The following is a 22,568-nucleotide window of genomic DNA, read 5'->3' as shown; positions in this document are numbered from 1 at the left end:
CGGTACATAACAGTGCCATGCGCTTGCTTTCAACTCCTTGCGCCTACTGGAGCACTCTCACACTAACAACCTGGGATCATGCTGGAAATCACAGCGTGGCTGAGTTGGCTCTTGACAACGGATGTAAATTATCTGCTCTCTCACGAGCCGCCCTGAGCTCGCCGTGTGCAGCAGCGAGAACGTTAATACACAGGCTTCACGGCTGCCTCCATCCTGCTCACACAAGGAGTTCAATTTAGTTTTACCAGGGAGGAAAATACCACAGGGGAAAAACAAACTATTTCCATTTAACGGGTGTTCTTTTTTTGTTGCTAAAAGCCTAGACAAGCTTGCAAGAAGTTTTTTTTTGTGTGTGTGTGTGTTGGACTATTTTTGCTTTTACATTTTTGCTGATGGTCAAATATTTTACACATTTTGAACAAGTTAATAGAAATAACCAACGCTACATCTGTTTTGCAGAAAACAAAAATGTGGAGTGTAAGTAATTCATGGCATTTATATCAAAGTTAATTGGAGTTATGGATGCAGGGCAAGCATGTTCACCTGGGTTTTGTTACCTAAGGTTGGGTTTGTGCTATTAGAACAGACGTTAGGCAAACTTTGGGTCAAGAAAAGGGGTATGTAAATATAAATATAAAATCAGTTACTTTCACTTTATTTTCATCAACTTAAAAGCTTAAATGGGCAGTATTACGTGTCTTCCAGTCGCACTCTGCCAGTTTATAGCACAATCAAGAAAGTTGTTATGAAAATACTGTTTATGACACCTTGAAATGGGGACCCTGTCTCTTTAAAAACTGTTCTCTTTCAATCTCGGCCTTAAATAAGTCATTATAACATGTCTTCTTTGTTAACTCTTTAACAATGTTTTTACCAGAGTTGCATTGAGAAGGAGCTTGTATAATGATCTCAGCTCATGCGCAGTTCCACCAGGTGTTCGCTAATTATTACTGCTGGCTAGACTGAAGGAATTGAGTGGGGGAGCTGCAGGGGAGGGCTGCTCTGTGAGGAGCCTAAGGAGGAGCTGTGTCTCAAAGGCGGGGCTAGGTCCACCCAGGCATTTTGCTCAGCTGAATGGCTGCCATGGAGATTAAAGGATTTCTCAATCATGGATGAAAGGTATGCGACAGACTGGCGACCTGTCCAGGGTGACCCCGCCTCTCGCCCGGAACGTTAGCTGGAGATAGGCACCAGCACCTCCTGACCTCACTAGGGACAAGGGTGTTAGAAAATGGATGGATGGATGGATGAAAGGTATGGTTTTAATGAGGGAATAACGCTATAGCATGATATAAAGTTAACTAAATTAAATTTTACATAATACTGTCCCTTTAAGAAATGAATTAGGTTTATTATCCTTCACTTTTTAAACTACTTTGAGTAATTGATTGTCTTTACTGTACTGTTTGATAAGTAGGATTAATTGGAATGCATGTATGATTCAATTGAAAAGGTTTTTTTTCCCCCCCCTAAAGAGCCTCAGGACGACATTTGTTCTAAATTGGCGCCGTATAAATAAAACTACATTTATTCTGATGAAATTGTGTAATTTTATTCCATGAAGGCCTACGGAAGCAGAATGGGGAGCAATGAAGCTCTTGGGTTCTTTTTCTCTTGGTACACAACTGGTAACTCATCTCACCACGCAAACACAACAGAACACAAAGAAAATCTGCATAAGAAACACAATTATAACATCACAGCAACTCCTGAGTCATTGGTTGTGAGGCTTCAGAAAGCTTTTTCGATGGCGAAAGCACATTAGCAGGAACAAAGCAAGAGTCGAAGGTCTGCCGTTTTTAGATTATTCAGAGGAAATTAAGTTAATCATTTAGTTGAGCTACGCGTTTGTTTTAATGAAATGCCTGTGTCCCTTGAGCAAAAAGCATTTTGTAATTATTCATTCAATGCCTTTTAGTTATTTGTTTCAGTTACACTGCAAACATTATCATTAACCATATGAGTAGCAGGGCACGCGTGGAAGTATTACAGCACAGATTTCTGGAACTTCCTTTGAGTGTTCTTGAACGAACGAGAGCCCCGTCATCCCTGACAGTGAGCCAATAAAAGCTGATGAGCTCCATCTGGTTCACCCTTCTTCAACCTCACCCGTATCTCTCAGCGTGACCCAAGGGGATGCTTCAGTGGACAAGAAAAATTCATTCAGCTTCACAAGTTGGGATTTTGCTTTCAGCCTCAAGTGGGGGGAGAAGGATGCCCGGTTGAGTTCCCTGAAAGGATGTTAATGGTTGATTTGAGGAAGAGCAGAAGAAGGAGAGAATCGATGGCCACAGAGATGAGGGGTGAAGGAGAGAGAGAGAGAGGGAGAAGCAATCTGAGGCGGGATGCTAAATTGAACGCTGAGGGTCTAATGGTGGAGAACCAGCAGGAAGTGTAGGAGGAGAAAATAAAAACTGCTGTTTCAGCTCAACACCTGCTGATTAGCCGCTTTCACTCGGGACCACCAGGACGTACTGCGGTAGTTTTTAGACTTCCCGTCCCGGGATTCATATTCCTACATTTTGCATCGACTGTATAATTTTGAAAAAGCTTTTTCCAACTTTTAGAGCAGCTTAGAGCAAGGCTGAAGTATCTACCGCATGGCCAATTAGTTAGACAGAATTTTGTGTTTTCAATCCAGGAAACAACTGTTACACAAATGACTAAAGAAATTGTTTAACAAAGAAATGACGGAAGAACTTCCAATGTGACATCAAACAGGTCTGAAGAAAAGCATTCTGAATTTCCTCCTGATCTGATTCAGCCACTAACTCATTGAAATCTGTTAACGTCACTGAATGCAGTTGACACTCATTGTCTTATACACAGACACAGTACAATCTTCATTACTTTGCAGTTGTTGGCATTCAGGTAGAGATGACAGACATCTGATTGAACGTTGACATTTTTCAGGGACTCTATTTCTGAACAATTAAATGCTTTTGACACATTTTAGTGTCGTGCTACACTGGAGAGCTCCCTGCTGTAACACTTTTTCACCAACTACAAAATAAACCGCACTTGCTAAAATGTCATGTCATCACTGCGGTAGTCGTGCCTGTAAACCAAACATAGTTCAGCATGGTATGGGGTGCTTGAAGTGCTGTGAAAAAAATATTCACCACCTTACAGATTTCTTCTGTTTTATTATTCTTACATAAACAATAGACTCAAGCTCAGCACAAGACACTTTCTTAGATTATTTCACAGCAAAAGATTTAGTCAATGACCAATAATCACCCACGTAGGAGGGAGATTTAATTCGGCCTTTCAGTCTAGAGTTAAGCCTAAGCAAGATAATGGAGTTTGAATAAACAATTTGTTTCAGAGCAGAAACAAGAATTGCTTCATCCGTCTTCCAAAGCCCCAGCATTTTGTCAGTCATTATTGATTGCTCTTAACTTAGTGTTCCTCAAGGTTTCATCAGAGAGAGAGAGAGAGAGAGAGAGAGAGAGAGAGAGAGAGAAGAGTTTTGTGGTTAGTAGATTATATTTATCATTTATACAACAGTGATTGTCAGATTTTAATGTGAAAAATGTTTGTGTCATACACCATCGTGATAGTTTTTATGCAACCTTCTAGGTTTTAGTATATATTTTTGTTGTTTTAGAGGAAAATAGCAACAAAAACATTTCAAACTACAACCATGGCCGCCGTGTTTGTTATCTTGCCATTTATGTTGATCTACAAAAAACGCATGTTATTAAGCAGGTCTAAAACTGAGGAAGTGAAGCAGATTCTTGCTCTTGTTTTGTGAAGTGAAGCTGCTTCGATATTGATGTGCTTCCACTTTGAATACCACATGTGTATTGGGATGAAGGGTGTGAAATTCACAGTGATCAGCTTCATCAGGACTGTGATGCTATTGGTCTGTGATATCACCAAGTATTTTTTATTTATGTATAAACGGACCATCTGTGAATTAGCAAAATTAATGTCTGTATTTGCGCTTTTAACCTCCGTAAGGCACTTTGTGTTAAGTTTGATTCTGTGGAAAAATGCTCTATGATATAGTTTATTTGATCGATAAATTGGTCATTTTGTAAAGATGTTGTTTATTTTTACTCATTTGAAAATGGTGGCTAGCAACATATGGGTTCACTACAATGATACACATACACTCACTGCTAAGGACAATTTAGAAAGACCAAGTAACCAATTTAGAAAGACCAAGTAACCATGAGAACATGCAAAGGCCTGGTGCCGGGATTTGAACCAAAAATTGTTAGAAATCAATACTTATGTATTTATATTTATATACCCCTTTTTGGCAACTCTACCAACTGATCACTGGCTTCAGGTATCAGAACGGAAGCGTCATAAGAAACCTCTGCTTCAGCAGATCTCACCTGCAGTTACTGGAACACTCTTCCTCCGTTTCTTCATCTTCTCCCCAGATATCCACTGCCGAGAAAATCAACGCCATAAGCACAGCGAAGCAGCACACCAAGGCAAATATCACAATGCACTTCTGCTGAGACTGCAAGAAAGATGGAAAAACAAAACAAAACAAAAAAAAAAAACAAACAAAAAAAAAACACCAGATTGATTACTGAGGTTTATTTTCTGCTCCTGAACACTACTGTAAACAAAAAAAAGCAAGACCAAAGTTCCCCAACCTTAGCTTCTAATAGCTGGCTGGCTGACAGAACTGATTTACTGCGCAGCTCTGCAGGTCATAGCATGATGGAGGAGAGTTCAACACAAGCCTGTGGTGTCATATGTGACCTCAGAACATCAGATCTAAATTTAAACACGGTGCATGAATAGAGATGGATAAGGGTTCTAAAAGAGCAGTCAGTAAAAAACAAAACAAAAAACACTTTTAACAGAAAAAGGTGAAAGCAAAACAAAATAAATCATCTGTAGATTTTAAGCTGTTTTAGTCAAGAATGTAACCTGTTTGGACTCATTCCAATATGGCCGAGAAGAAAGTGGGCTTCATTATGTTCTGTAGTGATGGTGTAAAATGGAATGGACCTGAAATACCAGCTGCTTTCACTTGCTTCTATCCAGCTGATGTAGCTGCTCATTGTCATCTCTGCTTTATACATAATTTCTCATCTTTATAAGTAACACATTTAAAGTACTACATACCAGGGTTAAACATTTTAAAGACACGTGAAAAAAAAAGAAGGTGCGGCATTTTTTTTATATACATAACTTTCAAATAGATAGATGGAAGACTAAAATAAGAAAAATTGAGTTTCTACCACGTTAATTAGGAAAGAATACATTGATAATGAAAAATTAAGTATTGCTTATTTCTTAATCTACTTTTTTCAGAGGTTATTGCAGCTTTTAGGAAAAGAACACAAACTATCTGGAGCCCACCAGCCAAACAAGCCCTGTACAAACAGAGCATAATCCATTATTGGTGACAGGAGGTGGGAATTTGTTCCTGTTTCTTCCAAAGGATTTGTCCCTGGAGGAACAGAAGACCTTTGAAAGAGATGTAATATATTCTGTTGGAGATTGTTATGCGGAAGTAGCCTAAAATTCTAGCGTGTGGTGGCTTAGTACCATCTTGCTGTAGATCTACATTCTATATTAGGTGTATCCTTTTTTCATGCTTTTGTTGGATTTGACATTTTCCACATACTTTTAATTCAGCCAGGCCTCTGCTGTGTCTCCAGTCCTAGTTTCTGACACTGAACTTCTCTTCTCCATAAAGCAGCAGTTGTGTATCTATAGGTGATCCAGTTTTAACAGAGTGTAACAACAAATACGGTGCTGTGGCGAGGACCGGGTAGTTATCGTTCCCTCTTTCTTACTCCCTCCAGGACATGTTAGAGCGATTGTAATGAGGTGGCCTTTGGCAGGCTGGGTTTAAAGTGGAGGTGAAGGATGAGCATGGTGGAAGCAGGAACGTTTTTTTTTGTTTGTTTGTTTTTTTGTCCACATTTTGGCACATCGTCATGGACAACAAATGGCATGTCAAGCTAAAATACCAGCCTTTAATGGTTTCAGCTCATTAAAGACTGAACCATTATTTACTCCTGGGTGAGTTTTTGAACTTACATAATCCGTCTATATATTCATAGGTTGACAAAATCCCTTGAAAAAAAAAATATTATTATTATTTTTTTTAATATGCACTTTATGTAAAATTCTCAGCTTTCTTTTGTATCATATACAGAGGTTTAGTGTTTTACATTTGCTACCCCACGACTCTATACAATGAGTCAGAAATGGAACAATGAATTAATTTCTGGAGTGTTGATAACTCTAAGATGTTTTTTATTTTATTTAAAGTCCACTAATTTTACAATTTGTTTTTCATTATATATATATATATATATATACAGTATGTATATACTTTTAGATTTCCAGGTAAGTTTATAAGCCAAAGCAACTCCCAATAATTTAGCTATTCAATGGACATTGCAATAGAATTATTCATATTTCTTTTCCCAAAAATCATAACTTATGTTCTTTACCAATTTTTTTGATAATTTGTCCTTAAATCACTCATTAAGTTTAGATATTTCACAAGCCAAATGTTCTGTTGCAATTTTTAAATAATTCCCAGAACAAAATATATTTGTATCGTTAGCAAAACGAATGTGCAACATTCTTTCACACTTTACAAATGCTGTTAATTTACCAAGCAAGACGTTTCTGTCCTAGCACTGAACCCTGGTGGACTCCACATTTAATCAACCGAAGACCTGATTTTTAAATGACAATCTAACAGTTTTCTGGAGCACCAGATGAACATCAGCATAGTGGGAGAAACAATCTAAATAATTAGAGGTGAGGTGAGGCTCACCTCCAAGCTTTCTCTTATGTATATGAGAAAGTATCCAACATAAATTCAATCTTGTACACCCAGTTCTGGCTTTTAAAAATAAGTGAAATGGTTTGTTGTGTCTTAAAACATGTCTGTGAGATTCTGTTTGGTAATCTATGTTATGTGCCACAAGAATTCTTGGTATAAATATCCATCAACGTTATAATAAATCTTGTGGTTGTAAATCTTACATAGAAAACTATTCTTGTTAAATAAATACTGAAATCCTCACTGTTTCACACAAAGCATATTTTCAAATGATTTAAAAAAAATTAACTTTGGCATTGAAATACAGCACTACAGCAAGTAAATGTACTTTACATCTAAATATCTTGATATTTGGTCACTGGCAAGTCTATATGAAAGAAACATCTACGGAAATGAAAACATTGATTTCCTTTGTGTCAACTGTGTGTGTGCTCTTAAAAAGTGTTTACTGTTGACAGAAAAATCTTTTGCACTTTGAGAAAAACAGTAGTTTCATTTTTCACAATATTTGCAGTGAGAAATATCTTTTTTTTTAAACACATCTAAATGAAAAATTATTTCAACACAATACAAAAATAGTCTCTTTTTTTGCCCTTGTAGTCTCTTCATTTTGCAATTCTGTTCAGAAAGATGCTGGCACTTTCACCCAGCAGCACTCCTCAGCTATGCATGAAACAATAATAAATGTCACCTGATCCACCTCGAACCTGCCTGATGAGCTCAAACTAATTACTCGTGAACATCACGGACCATTAGCGCAGTCAGCTAAACTCATTGTACTCAGAGACAAAACTCACATACGGCAGAACCTTTGTGAGACGCACCAACACAAAAGATTCATTAGTTTACCGTGTGAGAAATGTATGTGTTTGGGTCTTCGCATGGAAGATAAATTAATCTAAAAAGCAATTGGTAATGAATTTCCCAATGAGCCAAAGAGGCACGAGCAGAGATGTTACAGAAAGGTGGCGACTCACAGAACTATTTATCAAAGCAAGGGCTTTCATAAACAATGCGTACACACCAAAACAAGGCATAAGCCTTTTGCCCCTGAATGTGCACACCTCATGCATTCTTGATAGCAAGCATACACATTTTTTATGACCTCCATGGTTTATTAAAAGATGCATCATTAACCTGAAACTTTGCACGTTGAGAAATTGTGGCTGGAATACTGTGAAACTAAATAGAGATGGGTCTAAGAAAATAAGCATGTTTTCTGAAATATCACGTCGCAACAAAGCTATAAAGTACTTGCCAGCACAACACTATGATGGCATAGTGTTGTGTTTTGGAGCAAAGGGTGTGAAATGTACAGGACAGAGTAAATATTTATTCCTCTGATAACATAATCTCAGTTTTGTTTTATATATGTGCAATAATTACCTGGCTTTATTCAGTAAATTCAGAAAAGACCCCCATGTGACCAAATAGACATAATCTGAATTAGTGAGAAAGTGGATCCAATTCCCTGCTGTGTCAGCCACAGTGAGCCTTCATAAGTGCAGACAGAGTGTCTGCATAAAGTAGCACAAGATTAAATAATGCTATTATTTTTCCTAAATTGCCTAAATCTGGTTGCCAATAGCAGTATATCTGTCTCCAATAAGTTGCTCTGCTCATGCCACAGAAACTTTTTAATACTCCTAGAGAATCCATGGTAACCTAGCCCAGCAGGGAATCATATCCAACTGTATCCTACAAGTAGAAAAGTGACATGTTTTCCTGCACCATTGATATTGAGGGTAGGTAGATATGCCATACTGATAAGGGAGTCAAAATTATCATCATTTCAAAGATGATGTTTGGAATGAATGACCTACTGTCTGTAAGGCAGTAAAATCAACAAGTTTGATTGAAAAACGATCAGAGACCTGGGAGGAGATAGAAACTTTCTTATCCACCTTTAGTGCACTTAACAGGAGCATTCTCAGCAAACACTCAAAGGGTAAATGGAGGTCAGATCAAAACCTATCAGTCGACTGAGCCAAATGTCAGCAAGACAGGCAACTGTATATGAAAGCCCACCTGTGGGAGAGCTGCCTACCTCCGGTACTTTTCAGTATTTCTTTGAGGCTACATTCGTATGCGGCGTTGGACACAAGTGAGCATATAGCATACACAAAGAGGTCAATCAGGTACATCCTATGGACAAAGTAACTGACTCTGCAACGCAGCCGGAGATCAATGCGTCTTCAGTTACAGAAAGTAGACTGCAGAGACAGTTGTTTGAGAAGTAGGCCATAAATAGACACAAAAGTGAACCTTTTATGTATGGGAATTTTTGTATTTTCTGCTGGCTGCATCTGACACTTTGTATGCGCGGTTTACATTTATTTTCAGGTTGCAGTGATTGTATTTTATGGGGTCGCAGTGGCCAAGGAGGTGGGGGTTCATCCAGTAACCAGTGGGTTGCTGGTTCAAACTTTATCCTTCTCAGTCATTTTGCCAATGTGTCTTTGGGCAAGACCCTTCTGACCACCACACTGGTGACACAGATTGAAAGGCACTGTCACTTCTTCCGGTCTTCCCCACGGCATAGTCTGACATGGGGAATACATTATAGCCATTGTGTGTGTAGGCATTTTTAAAAGGCACTGAGAAAAAAACTGCCTGTGGAAAGTTATGGGGTGGATATGTGCCTGAACTGGGGAGGTCTACAGACAGATGCTGGTCAACCAATGTTCAGACAGGCTGTTGTGACGTGGAAATGATAGGAGACAGGCTCAAATCAGCCTCTTTGCAGCTCATTTCAAAGCCCATCATGCAATTCACCACATAAATAACAGATAATTTGTTTGTCCAAACACACTGTAGGAGTCAGCGCCCGGGGTCCAACACAAAAGCCGATGCTGTCACCCAGAATTACACCTTATGCAACAATTGTAAATGTTTGAATCCAACTAACACGGTGAAACACAGATTGAGTTTTATTGCTCTATTAAGTATCTATTTGCCTCATTTAGGCTCCAAGGAATCCTAAGTGACTTGCAAAGCAATTTGACTCAATCATAAATACAACAATTGAGTCAAATTGCTTTCTGACTTTTAGTTTCTTTTTCTAATAGCTCCCCATGGTCTATTAAAAACAAAAAACAAAAAACAAAAAAATGTCTGTGCAACATGAAAGGCAGCACGCCACTTTTCCTCACACGAAAACAAACACACTAACACTGTTTATGTCTCCCCCGTCTGTCGGCCCTCTTGGCACGCAGACGGGTGAAGGCCAGAGCAGAGAAGGTGGATGTTTACATGCTCACATCAGAGGCAGCCGTATTAAACAGAGACCGTGTCCTGCTCTCCCTCCAACTCCCATCCAAGCGTCCATTAATCTGTTCAGTGCGATCTGTCAAAGAACAGGATCGTTCCTCTCACCAAAGTGTAAAGTGGAAAAGTCTGTTTTCCTGAGCTCCTGGAACAAAACTGCTCACGTCTCTTTGCCCTGAGCTATGTCAGAAGATTAAAAAAAAGAGTGTGAAACTAAAGCAGGTTCGCGTCAAAAATAGTGCAGAGAGTAGAGAAGTTTGTGACAGCAGCGCACCCTGCAGATTTCGAGGCTCATTTTAAAGTAATTCTAAAGAGCGCCAACAGTGAGGGAGACTAGGTTTCTCCCCAGGAGAGAATGAGGAATGCATTGCTGTCCCAATTATCTGCTTATGAGTTGTCCCCGTGTCTTGAGGCAACAGAGCAAATCCAGTCAACGCAAACAATACAACAGTCTAACTGCAAAGAAAATATCCTGGTATAATTTGTCTGGCACACGTTTAGTCCAGCAAAGGTTGCGCTGATCTTTGAAGGTTTGTACGAAGCCAAGGTGGAAAGCGTCTTCTCTGTTTAATGGACGGCATAGAATGATGTTACTGCAGTGGAGAATAAGTAATCACACACTTTCAAACAAACACAAAGCCAAAAATGTTACGCATTACCGATAAAACATTTTTCTAGCTCTGTTTTTAAATCAAATGTATTCGACTTCTATAATCAGCTCTATTAAGTCATAACAGTTTTTTTTGTCTACTCAAACATCTAAGTATATTGGTTAGGTGTGAAAGAAACCTTTTATTATAAAAACTTAAAGTTATTAGTATTTATCCTGTTAATAACCTGCTAAAAAGGTTGTGTTTACCTTGCCAAATCACATTGTCACACTTGACTCAATCCCCTTTGTGATTACACTGCCGTTTTGTGATCTAAATGGTCATTTGCATTGCAGCTACTGAAATTATGTGGAATGCAAAAATTTTATGTAATCTGACTAAATCACCCATAGGATTTTTTATGATTATTTATCTTTATAATTTATCAAAAATACATAACCAACAAAAGTAGTAAATTGATGCACAAAAAGCACATGAGAAGGAAACGGACTGACTTTTCACAAAATGGAAAACAGTTGGGGTTTTTTTCCACATTGATAGGGACTTTGAAAAGTTTTCTAACTGTTAAAACTAATTTTGATTTCAATGTTTTCCCAGTTTATCCATGTTTTCTGTCTAAAAGTCAACGTAGACTAAAGAACAAACAAATTCACCCACATCATATTACCTGCAGGAAGCGAGGAAGTCGGGTACAGCTGCAGTTGTCTTTTGTTGAAGGAAACCTTTCATATGTCCATCAGCAGGAGAGGTCAGGCTTTGGTGTCAATCCATCAGCATCACAGAACAAAAGCTCCGTTGCAGGCTCTAGTTTTGTGACCACATTCAAAAACACTTACAGTAATCTTGATGTAGTGTACGTTCCCCCCCTGATGCTAAACAGAATGCTATAAAGTCCTCCTACATAGGGATTCTGTACTAAGCGTTACTGCAGCGTGACTTTCTCATGTCGTCCACGGCTCACATTTCTCTTCTAGCCATAAATGGATTTGTCATGCAGTTTGATTTGTAGACGAGGATTAGCTTTTACTTGCTCATTGTTTCAGGGAAACGGCGTGTAAACCTGAATATTTAAATCCTGACCTGCACAGAAAACAGTAGCGTTGCTTCACAGAGTTTGTGTCATGTTCTTTATCGTGGTGTCAAAGTGCGTCACCGACCGCTGGAGAAGAGACGCAGAGCAATCTTAGTCCTTAGCGCTGCAAGAAGATCAAATAAACAACCTGATCTGGTGCATAGGTTAGTCGACTTTAACTGGTTCTTTGCCCAGATTTAACCTTTATTTCCTCTGGAAAGTGAGGTAAAACATTGACAGGGAGAACTGAACCATTAAATGTAAAAATCTCTTTTAAAAAGCTCAGACTAATTCAATTCAGCTCAAAGCTGCTTTCGCACATGAATTAGATTTTCGACAACTACTTTTAATATGTTAAATATAGTAGTAATTTTTGATGTTTTGTAATGTTGATAAAATGTGATTTTTTGCTCTTAGCAAACCATTTAGAGCAGGGGTGGGCACTCCTGGTCCTCGAGGGCCGGTGTCCTGCAACTTTTAGATGCATCTCTACTTCAACACACCTGAGTCAAATAATGAGGTCGTTAGCAGGACTCTGGAGAACTTGACTGTTCTTAGGAGGTGATTCAGCTGTTGGATTCAGGTGTGTTGGACCAGGGAGACATCTAAGAGTTGCAGGACACCAGCCCTCGAGGACCAGGATTGCCCACCCCTGATTTAGAGCATTCTTTCACATTGTAAGAGGATGATTTTGGACAGCTATTCTTAGCATTGCGGTGCGCTACTTTTGCGGAGCTACTTAACAAAAAATAAATAAGTTATGTACAGTAAGTTACATCAGCACTTACAGCACCAAGCTCTTAATGACTTAGAATAGACAAGTGAGAAGCAAGCTGGACTGCTGATTCAGGGAAATTGAATAAATCAAAGTAGTCTAAAACACTGCTAGCAAGAACAGTGTAGAATCGCCGAATGATTCACTGCAGATGAGTTGAAGAAAATTGGAAAAAATAAACTGAAGAAACACTTAATGGTTGCAAAGATCAAGTTTGGTCTGATGGGTTTCTTTGAATAAGAGCGGAGGCTTAAAGACTTGCTCAGCTGTCTGCTGTTTATTTTGAATATGAAAAACAATCTTCACGTTCAGTGTTTGGCAGAATTAAATCAGTTGTTGACAAATGACTGGTCTATTCTGCGGTTTGAAACTTAAACTGTCACTCTGTCTTTAATTTCTTACTGTTCTGTTTCCTTATTATGCGAAACTTTTTTTCTTTGCTCTTTACATAAGAATCACAGCATGGGGAATTAAACTTTATCGAAGGAGAATTTCTGCTACGTCAGTCTGACTTTTGAACGCGTCTCCAGCTTGTCGGTTTGTTTGTGTATCCATGTAGGTACGGCAGCTTTTAATAAGTTGGAGGTGCAGAAAGACTGACAGCAAGGGAGCAAAATCTGACAGCACGCAGCCATGTTCCCCAAGTAAGTGCTGAGGAAGCAGGTTGTCTTTGTGTCTCCGAGTTTAGTGTAGATCCCTCAGGAAAAAAAACAAAACAGCAAGAACTGCATTTCAGTTTCTCAGAAATGTAAAAACTTGACTTTGCTTTTTTTTTTTTTTTTACCATTTTGTGTTTTGAAATAATCCATCCATCCGTCCGTTCTTTCTTGTACAGCACATTTCAGTATTTCAGTAATCCCTTTTCCTGTTTTTTAGTGTCACATTTAATCTTTATCAACAGCCATATTGTTTATCCTACATGATAAAACATTGTGTCTATTTTTTTTATTTTTATTTTTTTTACTAAATATCAAACCTGTATGGACAATTCTAGGAACTATAGAAACCTGTAGTTAAATTACTCGCTTCAACTTGAAACTATAATTATTTATAGCATCTATAGTATAGAATAATTCAATTCTATTAAAGAATAGAGTTATTCTTCTTTAATATTATTATTATTATTATTATTATTATTATCATCATTATTATTATTATTATTATTATTATTATTATTATTATTATTATTATTATTAATAATAATAATAATAATTCAATGCTACAGGTGAACATCAGCAAACCTATTACCTGCAGAACCACAACAGCCATTGAAGATACAGAAACTATTGTTGGCCATCTACAGCTGGTTACCATGGCGACTGGACTCAGGTAGTTGCAGAGACATTGTTGGATGATGATCTGCAATTTTCAGAAAGAACTGAGTGGTTTTGAGTTTTGCTGTACAGTGCCTTCCCTTCTTAATCCTGTATGTCCTAAATGTATTTTTAGAGCCTTTGATCAAGGTAATGTCTGTTTTATAGTGGCGTTTATGGAGATGGAGATACAAAAATAGCCCCCTGCAAATTCATCAAAGCTGAATGGAAGGGTATTAAAGCAACACTCAAAAGAAGTAAGTCAGTCACACAACCCACATGTGAGTATTTAGACGTACTTCTTTATTAAAGAGCATAAAACATGTTTGGTTTGTAACCTTGGCTCTGATCTCTTCACACCATTACCATGGTGTGAAGAGTGTATTTGCATGCTCTGTGTGTGGGGGGTGGTGGAAGGGTGGAGAAGAAACGGACAATGGGTAAACAGCAAGTGTGGTGCATGAAATGCGGAGTGAATTGGGAATTTTAACAGCTTATGTAGATCATGTTTGAAGTGTGTTTTCTGTGGAGTTTGTGAAGGAAAAATATCAGAGGTCGCTTGATAAACATTGATTCCAGATGAGCAGAAAAATTAATTTGTAGTAAAATCTGTATCATAAAAGTATCCTTGTTACTAAGATTAAACGTAGCTCAGGTTGAGGATTTGTTGATACCATACATGTAAATATGTAAATACCTACAGTAGTTTCCCACTTATTGCAAAATGACATACATTTCACAATAACTTAAGGAAGCACAATAACTGTAGAACACGATAATCACAGAAAGCAAGTGGGATGTTCAAAAAGGAGTGAGGAGAAGCATTGTCTGTTGTCCTTTATCCCTTTTGTTCAATGAAAAATAATAATACTTATAAAATATTGTATACTATTTAACCAGAAATAGAAAAACAGTAGCACCAAATGCCTCAAGTAGCTAAAACTGCTGCTAAATGGTTCACCTCGTGTTATTGTGGGGTTTTCATGTTATTTTCAGTCAATTTAATAATTTTTCAGACTAATTGACATTCCTGAAGAAACACTGTAAGAGTTGAATGAATATCCTTAATGCTTAGTCCTGATGCATTTCAGTGAATCAGACTCTAAAGCTCACACAGAGAGTGGTGGAGACATTGAGTAATTGTAAAGAAAGAAAACAATCAGGTGGGTTCATAGTAATCAACACTGCTATCAAAACATTTAGCAATAGTATCCCCATTACATATTTTTAATGCTATCATATAGGCCTAAGGTGAAATAAACTTCATGATTACACTGCATTACATAAAATGAATGGTCACCTGTCTGCTCATGTTATGCAAAACGAGGTAAAATCGGATCTCTATGTGCAGGAGAGTTGTCTTTATCAGCGTGGAAGCAGATCGAGAGAATCCTTGTCTGTAACCGGACTGATGTTCAGGCAGACATGTGAAACTTCAAATCTGCCGATGAAACTTGTTTTATGTAGATCTGACTGGAGTAACTAATAATTTTCTATTTGCAGATAAGCAACAAAAATGTAATCTGCTTCGGTGGCTGTACCTGCATTTCCACACAAAACAAGATAGAAGTGAAAAACAATGTTAAACCTGTCGTGGCTTTTTTCTGCATCCTATCTTGCGTCAGTTTTCTTAAGAAAAATTGACGCAAGACGTTTGGCTCCTTTATCCAGGGCTGCTGCTCTCTGCCAGCTGCAGACGCGGTCAGACAGCTCTGCCCTTCCTGACTACGATCAAACAATTTTTATAAACAGATGACTTCCTGGTAAGTGGACTCAAGGAGGAAGCAGGTTGGTTTTATGAGGATTTCTTACTGTCCAGGTAATAAGATTTTTCAGAAACAGAGCTGGAGATAAAGCCTCGAGGAGGAGGAGGAGGAAATATCTCCCAGACTATAAAGTAAATCAAGTTAAAGTTGAAGCCTTGGACACTGAGATTATTTGGCAGATGGCCCTTTTTCCATTTCTGGTAAATCTGAATGAGAAATAATCACCTCAGCTTGACACAGCTGGTTAAATCAAAGAAAGGAGTGGATGAACAGATTCCGGGTGCTTGGTTTGTCATGGCTGGAAGCCCAGAGCTGCATGACTTTGAAGATTTTTTTTTTTTCCACTATCAGTCTGCTTAACTGCTCTGTCCAGTCCCGACGCATGCATGGAAATGCTCACTTTTGCTCCAGACGGTGGGGAGCTTCTTAAAAACAGGCATAATCTGAATTATTTACATTACACAAAAAAAATATATGTGTAAATGTATTAGGTATCGACCATGTTTATATTGCAATCCGCCGCATATCAATCACAATTAGAGTTTTGCAACATGGAAGTAAATGCAGAGCAAACTAATTCATTTATATTAAAGTAGAATAGTGTGTTAGAATGGGCAAGAGCAACATCTGATTGAATTTCTATCAATCCTTGAAAATGTTCAAGTTTCTTAATAGACCTTATAAAACATTTTCACTTTTACCCTACACTGTGGAAAATGTTATATAACACTATGACGCTGCTGTGATGGTCCACACAACATCACAGTAGTCTAAGTAAGCAATGTTAATGCTGACATTAACATGCTAAAGCTTCGCTCTTTAATCAATCATTTTCATATACAATAAGTTGCTCAATGTCTCAACTGTTACCTGGGACATAATCTGATCACTTAGAGACAAAAGATTAATTTATTTTTGTACAAGTGATACTGAAACTATGTGGACAGCATAAATCATAAACGTATAGCAGAAACAGCGTTTGAAATGCTAGAATCCTCATTTTTGGTTTAAATTGTTAGCTTTAAATGAATTATGTCAGTAGTTTTTGAACATTAACAGTTGTGGTCTAGGTACAGATTGTTTTCAAAACTTGTATAAGTTGATATAGTACAACAAAATGTGATAATATTTACAGATTTCCGTGATATAAACAAAGATGATGTTAATTACAATGAGCTCTTCCATTTTTGTTCATTCCCTCTTGTCAGATGCTTTTGGGAACCATACCATAAACACTTGGTGCATAATCATGGCAACCCCTAATCCCTACTAAATCCTTTATATAGAGACACAATACACGGAGGAGAGGAGTGAATTAGCAGTTCAAATATACTGCAACTACAAAGACCCTCATCTCTTCTTGTGTCTTTGTCTCCACTGTTTTCACTAAGGTTAAGGTCTCGCTTCCTGCCACACATTGAATATATGTTATTGGACAAAGTGCAAATGCAGCGACCTTGATTACTGGTTTTAAGATACTTCTTCATATCTTCGCCTGCATTCTCATTCTTGATTGCACACTGCAGTTTATAACAACCTTGAAGCAAAAACCAAGGCCTCTCACAGAGACGTGATCCCATTACTTCTAAATCGAATTAAAACCACAAAAACAGTCCTACTTCCCGAACAGGACTTTCATTAAAACGCCTTGTCAATCTTGTCAATTTTTATTCATCTTGGCTTCGTCCTTTTGTTTTACTGGAGCAGTTTGACATTTGGGAATTTATTCCGCTGGCAAAATTCAGACTGGAAAATCAATACGACTCTTATGTCTGAGCAACAAGCCAGAAGGAAACGCCCATTAGCTGAGATTAACGAAAAGACGAAAGAGAGCAGGGAGTACCAGCCGCCCTCTCTGTGGCAAATCGACAAAATAACCCTGATAGAGTTTCTGCATGAGCCGACGAATAGCACAATGCTTTGCATGAATGTTCATTAAACTCACATAATGTGTTAAATTCTAAGGTTTCACTTTCGTAGCCTCAGATTAGCTGCGATCCACAAACTAAATAAAGTCCAGGTGTGAGATGTGAAGCCATTATAAGGATGTGCTTTAAAGTGCAAAGACAGGTTGCCAAGCAACATCTCTATACAAGCTCCTTTCTAACAACACAATAAAGCATTTTGAAATATTAAATTAATACATAATTTCTCAGAAATTCTTACTGTTTTGTTAACTAGCTGAAATGTCTCTGGTAAGTGAGCTGGTGGTCCGTTTAAAAAGCATCTCCACTGTGAAATGCCTGGAAATACATTTTTCTTTCCAGGGGGTTTAAGATTCGCTTTCAGTTTTCTTCTTCAGCCCCAAACAGTTCACCTTGGATCAGTCTGAGATTTACATACACCTATGTTACACAAGGGTGAAAAAAAAACACAAAAAAACCAAACTAATATTCATCTTCATTTCATTAATGTTATAAAGAACAACTGATTTTCAAACCATAGCTGGAGGATGTTTCCTTGATCTCTGTTTGTTTTAGTATGAGCTGAAGTTTTTCATATTTTAGTTTTCAAAGAGAAATAAGAAACACACAAAATCAGCCCCATACGTCTTTATAGCGATAGCTTTAATGCATGAACAAAAATGTTTGAAAATGTTTTACCACATCTCTTACATTCCTTGCCTTTCAACTGAGTTTTCTTACTTTTCATTTCATATCCAACAACTATGCAGTGGAATAAAAGCGGTTTGCCACTTTTCTCTCTTTTTCTCTCTTTGTGTGAACCAGGGATATGTTTAAAATTGAACTCAACATATAAAATGGGTTGACTTTGAATCCACATTGCCTTCTATCTTCAAACCAATAGAAGCTACAAAAACAAGGTCACGATTCACAGACTATTCTAGTTTAATTACTTAGTTTTGAATCCGGCGGCTTTGAGTTTAGTTTGACTTGTAAGATCAAAGATGAGCAAATTACTTAAGACCAAGTATCTGATATCAAGATACTCGGTATCTTTGTATGATGGGTATATCTGACCCATCCTACAAATGTTTCGAAAGGATTTTTTAACACAGATTCTGAGCTGTAATCTCTAATAGTGATTAAAAACATACAAAGTAACCAGGTCAGCTGGTAAACAATAGTATTGATTTTTTTAAAAAAGCTCCCATCCATCCATCCATCCATCCACCCACCCAAACTCTGGGAAACATCATCAAAGAAGGGAAAATAGGATTTCCATAACAAAGTTTGTAAACATCAGATGGTTTTTATGCGTTTGGTTTTTGGTTAATATTTTGGTCATATGTTAGAACAATAGTGCAAATGTGTGATAGAAAAAAAGCTACAGAAGAAAGCAAAATAAGTCCACAATAAAAGACAATACGATGTTTTCCGACCCCTTTCCTCAAGTTGCCTGCTGATGCCTTTTTTGAGGTCCCGATCAGGACCGAGTTGAATGGAGAATGTCTGGGATGTTAGATATTCACTGCGCAAAAAATGACTTTGCTTTATATTTTTCTAACTTTGTTGCAGGTGTAGGTCTAGACAATTAAAGAAAAGTCCAAAATTGTGTCCTTATATGTTTTTAGAGCAGCAGTCTGTTGATAAATGGAAGACGGGACAGTCATTTTCTCCAGGATCCAAGTTCCAAGAAGAAAATGCTCTTCATCACTGCTGCTTCAGTGTTAGGATATTGAAAAAAGAAAAAAAAAGAGCTATTACAGTCAACACTCAAACAAATGACCCATTTCATCTGGTTTGGCAGAGTTATTTATTACATTTGTTTTAAGTGTCTTTATTGAATTCCTTAAAGAAGTGCTCTCTTTCAACCCAAATCCACTTTATTTCAGATATTCTCGTACAGATGAGTCCCGTATGTGGAACTGCGATGAAATGAATAGGAAGTAACCAGCAGCATGGCCATCCATCACCTCCACAGGCAGGAGGGAGAAGCTATGCAGTCCCAACAGCTCCAACCCTAACAAGATTTACCCTGAAAGAGACGCACCGACTTTAAAAAACTCCATCAATCCCGGCTCTGCTGGGAAATGTGCTGTCTTCTTTTGGTCCTTTCATTCCACATCTCTGTCTGTACCCTTAACCCTGAGATCTATTACCCGGCTCCAGGATGAGGGTGAAGGTCAGCACTCTGGATCCCGGTTCAACTCGTCACGCCGCGTCTGCACAACGCGGAGACGAGCAGTTTGTGAAAGAAAAGTCTCAAATTGGTTGCAACAAAAATCTGACTTCAGTTTCAGCTCACGCAGTGTTTCAGCGTTTCCTGGGCCGGAACAGACTTCCAGCCTGAGAAGTAATTTATGTGCGAGAGGCTGAAATTCACCACAGCAGGGAGTGACTGGTGCTCCTTTCTGTCTGGGGAGGGAGCAGAACTGATTGATTCAGCGATCGAGCGGATACTTGTATGTGTCATCCCATCCGGACTGATGAACAGTGGAGCTGGTGTTTGGTTGTTAAAATTAGTGACGGTTACAGCTCCCACTCGTCTCGCATCCAACAAAAAGACATTAAGAAGATTTTTAAGCATATTTATTATTAGACTTGAAAAATAACATTTTGTGAACAAAAAAAAAGTAGAAGTAACCAGTCTTACCCTTATAAAGGTATTTGGTTGACCTTTTCCTATTTGTGAAGGCCACTGTGCATCTTTGAAGGCCTTACGCTGACATGAAAAAAATTAATTACTTACGCAAATGCTCTTTGAGCTTGTGTGTGGGCATGTGCGGGGGTGTGCGTGTTTGTGTGTGACATTATAAAAAATAAAAGAGGATGAAGATCAGATTGCTGCTTCAAAAGCCAAAAAATCTTTTTTTTTTTAAAGCTTTGGAGCCTTAACCCTTCAGTGGAGGAATAATAGTAAATGCACTAGACAGATTACTGTAACTCATTAGAAAAACAATCTTCTTTACCAAATGACTCAAAACGGCTCGACTCTTAACAGGAACCTGAAAACGTGAGTTTTGGTTTCTCTGCATTGGCTGCCAGTTTCTTATCGGATTGAATATTAAAGGTCTTTTATTGGTTTTTAAAGTTACAAATGGCATAGCCACGGGTTACTTCCAGGATCTTCTTCGTGACCATTTCCCGTTTCCAGAACAATTCGATCAGATAATAAACCGCCCCTATTAGCTACCAGAACCAAACTTAAAAGCAGAGGGGAACGGACTCCTAATTTGTGGAACAACTTAAACTTCAATATTAGATCTACCCTTAGTCTCTTTCTTTCAAAAAATACTGACAATTCAAAACTTCTCAAAATGGAAAAAAACCCACATTTTTGACAAAGATCCTACTGTTGTTAATGGCAATAGAATAATATCTGAAGACCAAAAAAAATCTACCCTGGCATAGAGAACATGAACAATAGTCAGAAGAACTGCAATGAAATGGTTCGGATCAAAACATATTTATGAGTTAGAATCAAGAGTCAATCAAGAATCAATCAAGAGTTTCTGAAAAAATCCATCCAATCTGAATAGCATTTCATTCTCTAGCTGCACGGAACAGAGACCTGGAAATGCTTTCAACTTTGTTTGCAGTGAAATGTTAATTCTTCATAACAGTTCATTTGAGCCAGTGTGACTGAATACACTTTTCAGATGTGCATTCAAACTGTTGCATGCATTCTTTTCTTCTACTTCAAAATGATGAACCACTTTGTTGTTATCCTCATTTTCTACTCCTCCTGCTTGACCTCGCCTTGGTCATGAAAGCTTTACAACCAGTCTGAGGCCGTTATGTCTTTCACTAGATTTTCTTGTACTTCAACTACCTCAAATTTGCATCTTCCTTCCATCCACCGCAGACAGAGCTTCTGTGTGAACAACAGCTTATTATGTCAAAAGAATGTGTTTAAAATGTTCCCACTTGCCAGTTTTCCTAAAAAAACAAACAAAAAACAACACCTGGTGTGATGTGGACACCTGTAGAAAACATTTCCACCCATCAAATTGTGCTGTTTAAGTTATAAGATGTCGCTGCTATCCACTTTCAGTTGTGACAACTGCTCTGCGAGGAGTTTTGTCCTTCTACTTTGTCTCGCTCAGCACATTGATCCGGGCTCTGCTCTCTGAATCGATACGTCAATTACAGTCCCATTAAAATGACACGAGAACCCTGCTGACTATGATGAGACTTGAGCCCACTCAATCAACTCTCAGTCCCTGCTTGGTGGCAGCCCTGCTCCAGCATCTGTCCTCGTTCATTTGGCTGCCACCGTTTGACGAAAAAGGAGACACAAAACTGTTCCGTGGTTGATTACATTTAGGGAGTTTAGTTGTCTGTTTCTACAGTTCTTTTGGCCACTTAAACACGATTAATCCACAGTTACTAAAACTATTTTAACATTTTTAACTTGATTTAATTTTTTTTTTCCCTTCCAGCTGTTGCATGTACTATTCTTTGCAAATGTTTTTGTACCCTGTTGTTTCTTTAAGCCAACACATTAATAATGGCTGCTAATGCTAACCGTGTCAAGCGATAGGCTGCTCTGTCAAAGAACATGACGATGGGACTGTAAAACATGGCTACTTCTGAAGATGTGGGGATTCTCGTCTAATTTGAGTCTGAAAATATAAAACGTTTATCAGACACGCTGATAGTGGCTGAAAAACAAATATGTTTCTGAATCTGTTTAGTGATTATTTAAACAACGATGAGAGCCACAGGGTGACGTTTAATCTGAAATTCTGGGTTGCTTTAGAGTGTGCGTAAATTTCTTATTGTAAACAATAAACTGATTTCTAGCACTTACGCAACAATAATTGAGTAAATTAAAGACAGAACTCTATGTCCAAATAAGCTAACTGCAAGTATTTTAAAAAATAAAGAGCACATCTGAAAATGCCTCTTCAAAACAATCCTTCAGAAAGGCGTCGTAATAAAAGATTTAGAAAGATATTCTTTATTTTGTCAAGAGATCGCTGGCTAGTCTCAGACGTAAAAGGAAATTAGATAAAAATGTTCTCAACGTGACAAAACAAGAAAGAATGATAGTAAAACCAGAGGATGTGATTTATA

At 38.0% G+C, this 22,568-nt stretch overlaps 1 protein-coding gene across 3 annotated transcripts in view; it reads right to left on the bottom strand.

The window, feature by feature from the left end:
* The window catches only part of LOC116713747 (inactive phospholipase D5-like), a 55,261-nt gene that overhangs the window by 10,787 nt on the left and 21,906 nt on the right, over nucleotides 1-22,568 (bottom strand). For 2 of the 3 annotated variants that reach the window (XM_032553983.1, XM_032553984.1), the window contains exon 2: nucleotides 4,350-4,480. In XM_032553983.1, the coding sequence (XP_032409874.1) occupies nucleotides 4,350-4,480 (131 nt within the window). The remainder of the gene's footprint in view (nucleotides 1-4,349; nucleotides 4,481-22,568) is intronic. The other variant, XM_032553985.1, reaches the window with a different exon arrangement.

This window comes from Xiphophorus hellerii, chromosome 22 (assembly GCF_003331165.1).
Source record: "Xiphophorus hellerii strain 12219 chromosome 22, Xiphophorus_hellerii-4.1, whole genome shotgun sequence".
Lineage (NCBI taxonomy): Eukaryota > Metazoa > Chordata > Actinopteri > Cyprinodontiformes > Poeciliidae > Xiphophorus > Xiphophorus hellerii.
Note: the sequence above shows the minus strand (reverse complement) of the source record. Positions and strands in the feature narration are given on the sequence as shown.